General features: G+C 32.0%; 1 protein-coding gene across 1 annotated transcript; it reads left to right on the top strand.

Annotated features, from left to right (window-relative positions):
* Positions 1-614: 614 nt before the first annotated feature.
* Positions 615-4753, top strand: LOC145098665 (uncharacterized). The gene is made up of 4 exons (XM_079036280.1): positions 615-723; positions 2552-2628; positions 2699-2772; positions 3862-4753. Exons 1-4 carry the CDS (start codon positions 615-617, stop codon positions 4751-4753), a joined length of 1152 nt encoding a protein of 383 aa, XP_078892406.1.
* Positions 4754-5524: the final 771 nt, after the last annotated feature.

Below are 5524 nucleotides of genomic sequence, written 5' to 3' on the forward strand. Positions count from 1 at the left end.
ATGCGATATAAATGAGTGATATACTCTCGAATCAAATAAAATCTTCGCATGAATTTCATTTAATAGGAATGTACCTGAAGCAACGTCAATCTCTTCCTTTGCTTCATTAAGGGTCATCTAGTAGTTTCGGCCCTTGGGTTTTGCTGGTAGGATCCTTGGAGTTTCCCTTCCTCTCCACAACCGAAGCAAACTTTTACTTTTACTGGGCAGTTTTAGAGATATACCCCGACTTCTTGTACTGGTCGCAACACTTCCCTTCATGATTACTCCTAGATTTGTTGCTCGACTTTGAGATCTTCTTATTCTTGTTGTTGTTTTTCCCTGAGGACCCATCAACCTTTCTTTTCTCATCAACTTCAGTCATGTCAGTAGTCCTCCTTTTGATCATGCTTTCCAAAAACCTTGCTGCCCAGATGGTTTCCTCAAAAGTAATAGCCTGCTTAACTGGCAAAAAATACTCTCATTGTAGTCCCTTGGAGTACCTATAAATTTTGGTCAGTTTTTCGGGCACCACACACACGGTGGATTCCATTTTGTTAGTGAAAGCATTTGTATACTCATCAACGGCCATTCTTACCTTTTTCAATGTTAGTAGTTGATTCTCTAACTCCAACATGTCTTTAGCTGAGAAAAATTTGCAGTTGAAGTTGGTCAATAATTCTTTCTATGTTAGTTGCAAAGGATTGTTAGGACTTAAAGTTTTCCCCAACATATTCCCCAATGGTAGTTTCAGTAGTTTAGGCCCTTGGGTTTTGCCGGTAGGATCCTTGGAGTTGACTTTTCATCTTTTGGGAACTCAACCTTCATGTTCCCTTCCTCTCCATAACAGAAGAAAACTTTTACTTTTAGAGGGCAGTTTTTAGAGATATACCCCGACTTCTTGTACTGGTCACAACACTTCCCTTCGTGGTTGCTCCCAGATTTGTTGCTCGACTTTGAGCACTTTTTCTTCTTCTTCTTCTTCTTGTTCCTTGAGGACCCATTAACCTTTCTTTTCTCACCAAATTATGTCAGTAGTCCTCCTTTTGATCATGTTTTCCAAAAACCTTGCAGCCAAGATGCTTCCTCAAAAGTAATAGGCTGCTTAGCTGAAAAAAAAATACTCCCATTGTAGTCCCTTGGAGTACCTATCAATTTTGGTCAGTTTTTCAGGGACCACACACAGGGCGGATTCCATTTTGTTAGTGAAAACATTCGTATACTCATCAACGGTCATGCTTCCCTTTTTTAATGTTAGCAGTTGATTCTCTAACTCCAACATGTCTTCAGCTAAGCAAAGTTTATGGCTGAAGTTGGTGAAGAATTCCTCCCATGTTAGATGCAAAGGATTGTTAGGACTTAAAATTTTCCCCAACGTATTCCAGCAACGGATCGTTGCACCCTTGAATTGTCTCACAACATAGGTGGTCTGTAACTTGCCAGTGCAACCACATGTTATGAAGGCTAGCTCCATTTCATAAATCTATTCTATGACTCCAACTGGATACTCTTTCCTACTCTAGTATGACAACTTGTAAGTCATAAAGTCCTTATACATGCAATTGCCTTCGGGCAGGGACGACCTTAAGCTTATGTTTGTAAAGGTAGGGCTTAAGGCCCCAAATTGTAAGGGGCCCCATTTTCAAGTCCAGTTTCCCTCATGTATTCACAGTCGATACTACCCATTCCTCAAAAAAAAAACCACGCCTGCGAACTAATCAACTGTAATGACGTTGTGAGAAACGATTCAACTCCCCTTCTTTTCTCCATTATCGGACTCGATTCTAGCCTTCTTCTCTAATCGTCGATTCTTCTCCAATCGTCAATCGATTCTTCCAATTGTCAATCGATTCCACAGCCTATCAATTGAATGATTTCAATCACCATTGAGCATTGATTTGTTGACCTGCTGTTCGGATTCTCCCTCGCTGATCGCTCAAAACTCTATATCAAAATCAGATATTCTGTGACTATTGGCATTGAATTGAAACGGTAATGTGCTTGTATTTTCCCTTTTGATTTTTGATTTTCCTATTGTCTGATTATCAGATTATATAATTGCCAATTGGGGATTTGGGGTAATGTGTTATGTGGTTATTGATTAAATGTTAATAGCCGATGGTTAGCTCAAACCACTCAAACCAGTGCTCTAAAAATCTCAATCTATATTGTTGATTATTGATTAATGGAGTAGATGTCGCCTGGCCAAAAAGTTTTGTCCGACAGCTTTAAATTTTTTTGTTTGGTGAATCATTATTCAAAAAGGTTGATGCTTTTTGGCTCTTGGTTTGATTGATTGACCCCAAACTCCAATATCTAGAAAAGTCTTCATCAATACTACAAAACTGAATTCTGATGGAATATACTCATAGTATAGAATGATAGAACAAGCTTTTTGATCAAACATACGATATTTGATTAGAATTATGTGGTTTGGCATCATACTTTTGTTTTGTTTTTAATGAGATTCTTGTTTGTAATTTGTATTCTAATTGTTTTTGGCTTTTTCCAAATGGCATGAATATTCAAATTTGTTAATCTTTTCAATTTTATGATTTTTTTTTTATTTCAGATTGGCAGATTCCATTGTTCACTGATTCCAGATTGGCAGATTCCATTATTTTTGAGCTTTCCATTATCTTAAGGGCGGTATAATCCTAATCCTCATCTTCTATACGTATAGTTATTATTAATCAAATAATTAATAAACATGTCAAAGAGAAAATACGAATCAGGTGCTTCAAAAAGGAAACGAAAAATGCAAGAAGAAGCTTTTATAGATAAACAAAAAAGGTTCGTTTTTAAAATATTTAACTACAAACAAAAATGTTGATAATGAACAAGAACAAATTAATGTTGATAATGAACCAGAACGAGCTAATGTTGATAATAATATTGAACAAACTAATATTGAAATTGATAACGAACAAATTAATAGTGAAAATAATAATGAACAAACTAATATTGAAATTAATAACGAACAAACTAACAGTGAAAATGATAACGAACAACCCAATATTGAAATTGATAACGAACAAACTAATAGTGAAAATGATAACGAACAAACCAATATTGAAATTGATAACGAACAAACTAATAGTGAAAATAATAACACGCCTTTAAACATATATGATCCAAGTAGATGGAATAATATTAGTACTAATTTAAGAGATTTAATTGTAGAAAAAGGTCCTATTAAAATTTATGATTTTAAATTTCCAAAAGATCAACATTTAAGAAGCTTTAATACATCTCTTTATATGCAAAATATACCAAATGGTGAAAAATACGAACGGACATGGTTGATTTATTCCATAGATATAGATAAAGTTTTTTGTTTTTGTTGTAAATTATTTAATGTGAATACATCTACATGTTCATTAGCACATAAAGGTAATGATGATTATAATATTTCTAGTATACTAAAAATACATGAAGCAAGTAACGAACACATTCTTAATATGAGGTCATGGATTAACTTACAAACTAGATTAACAAATAATAAAACAATTGACAAGCAAATCCAAGAATAAATAAATAAAGAAAAAGAACATTGGAAAAATGTGTTAATAAGAATCATTGATGTAGTAAAAACTTTAGGAAAAAGTAATTTAGCATTTCGTAGAACAAATGAAAAAATTTATGAAGAAAATAATGGTAATTTTTTAACTATAATTGAAATGATTGCTGAATTTGATCTTATTATGCGAGAACATATTAGGAGAATTAGTGACAAAGAAATTCATAATCATTATCTTGGACATAATATGCAAAACGAACTTATTAGTTTATTAGGAGAAGAAGTTAAAACTAAAATTATTAAAAAAAAATAAAAGAGACTAAATACTTTTCAATAATACTTGATTGTACTCCTGATACAAGGCATAAGGAACAAATGTCAATTATCTTACGATGTTTAAATCTTTCAACAACTCCAATAGAAGTTAAGGAGTACTTTCTAGGATTTTTAGTTGTAGATAATACAACCGGTAAAGGCTTATATGATGTTATAGTTGATGAAATTAAAAATATAGGACTAGATATAAATGATGTTAGGGGTCAAGGTTACGACAATAGTTCAAATATGAAAGGAAAACATAAAGGTGTACAGAAACGATTGTTAGATATTAACCCTAGAGCATTCTACACTCCTTGTGGTTGTCATAGTTTAAATTTAGTAATTTGTGATATGGCTAATTCGTGTGAAAAAACTAGTGAATTTTTTGGAGTTATACAACGTATATATTCGATATTTGTTTCATCAACTCAAAGGTGGAAAACATTACAAGATAATATATCAAACCTAACACTTAAATCATTATCGCAAACTCGTTGGGAAAGTAGGGTAGAAAGTGTAAAAGCAATTCGATTTCAAGCACCACAATTAAGAAAAGCACTTTTACAATTATCTAAAAATTGTGGAGATCCAAAAATTAAAAGTGAGGCTAAATGTTTAGCTACATATGAACTTGAAAACTATGAATTTTTATTAGGAATGATTATTTGGTATGATGTTTTAATTGCTATTAACACTGTGAGTAAAAGCTTGCAATCAAATAATATGTGTATCGATGATACTACAGATCAACTAAATGGACTTTTGTGTTTCTTTGAAGAATATAGAGAAAACGGATTTGAAAAGGGTTTAGATTATGCAAAAGAATTGGCTTTAGATATGAATGTAAAACCAGAATTTCATGAAAAGCATATCATTCAAAGAAATAGACGATATGATGAAAATGTTGCTAATGAAACTATTAAAACTCATATTTAGTTATTTAAAACGGATTACTTTTTATCATTGTTGTAAAAATCCCGACTAGGTCCCGATTAATCTCCGATTAATCCCTAGGCGCTACTCGACCGATTAGAGGGCGCCTAGCGATTAATCCTTGCATACATTATGAGTGAAACATTATAAAACAATGAAATTTTAACATTTTGAAGAAGTTTTATCTCAATGGAAATTATTTTAGGCATGATTAGTGTTGTATTAATCATATTAACCTATTTTGTTATCATATTAGTGGTATTTACGAACTTTGATATGATATTAGTCATATTTATTTTTTTTAAATTCAACAAATTAGCACTTATTGGTACCCGATTAATCCCCCGATTAATCTCCGCCTAGTCGATTAATCCCTTGACCCTAGTCCACCGACTAGCTAACGTCGAGCGTATTTTTCAACCTTGTTTTTTATATATAGTAGATAAAGTCATTATTTCACTAAAAAGTAGATTTGAGTAATTTAACGAGTTTAAAAATATTTTTGGTTTTCTATTTAATATAGAAAAATTAAAATCATTTGATGAAAAATACTTTAAAAAAACATTGTTTAAATCTTGAAAAAACTTTAAAGCATGAAGATAGCTTAGATATTAATGGTTTAGATTTATTTCATGAACTAAAACTTTTAAGACATATTGTACATTTAGAACGTGATACAATTATTAATATACTTAATTACATTAAAAAATTTAGTTCTTTTCCAAATGCATATGTTGCCTATAGGATTATGTTAACTATTCTTGTAACCGTTGC

This window comes from Lactuca serriola, chromosome 4, assembly GCF_051521515.1.
Source record: "Lactuca serriola cultivar US96UC23 chromosome 4, Lser_US96UC23_V15, whole genome shotgun sequence".
Lineage (NCBI taxonomy): Eukaryota > Viridiplantae > Streptophyta > Magnoliopsida > Asterales > Asteraceae > Lactuca > Lactuca serriola.

Coding starts and splice junctions, on each gene's coding strand:
- LOC145098665 (XM_079036280.1), top strand. CDS start 615: ATGTCTTTAGCTGAGAAAAATTTGCAGTTGAAGTTGGTCAATAATTCT. Junction 2,629..2,698: donor TTTCCATTATCTTAAGGGCG/GTATAATCCTAA, acceptor AACATGTCAAAG/AGAAAATACGAATCAGGTGC. Junction 2,773..3,861: donor TTTATAGATAAACAAAAAAG/GTTCGTTTTTAA, acceptor TCCTGATACAAG/GCATAAGGAACAAATGTCAA.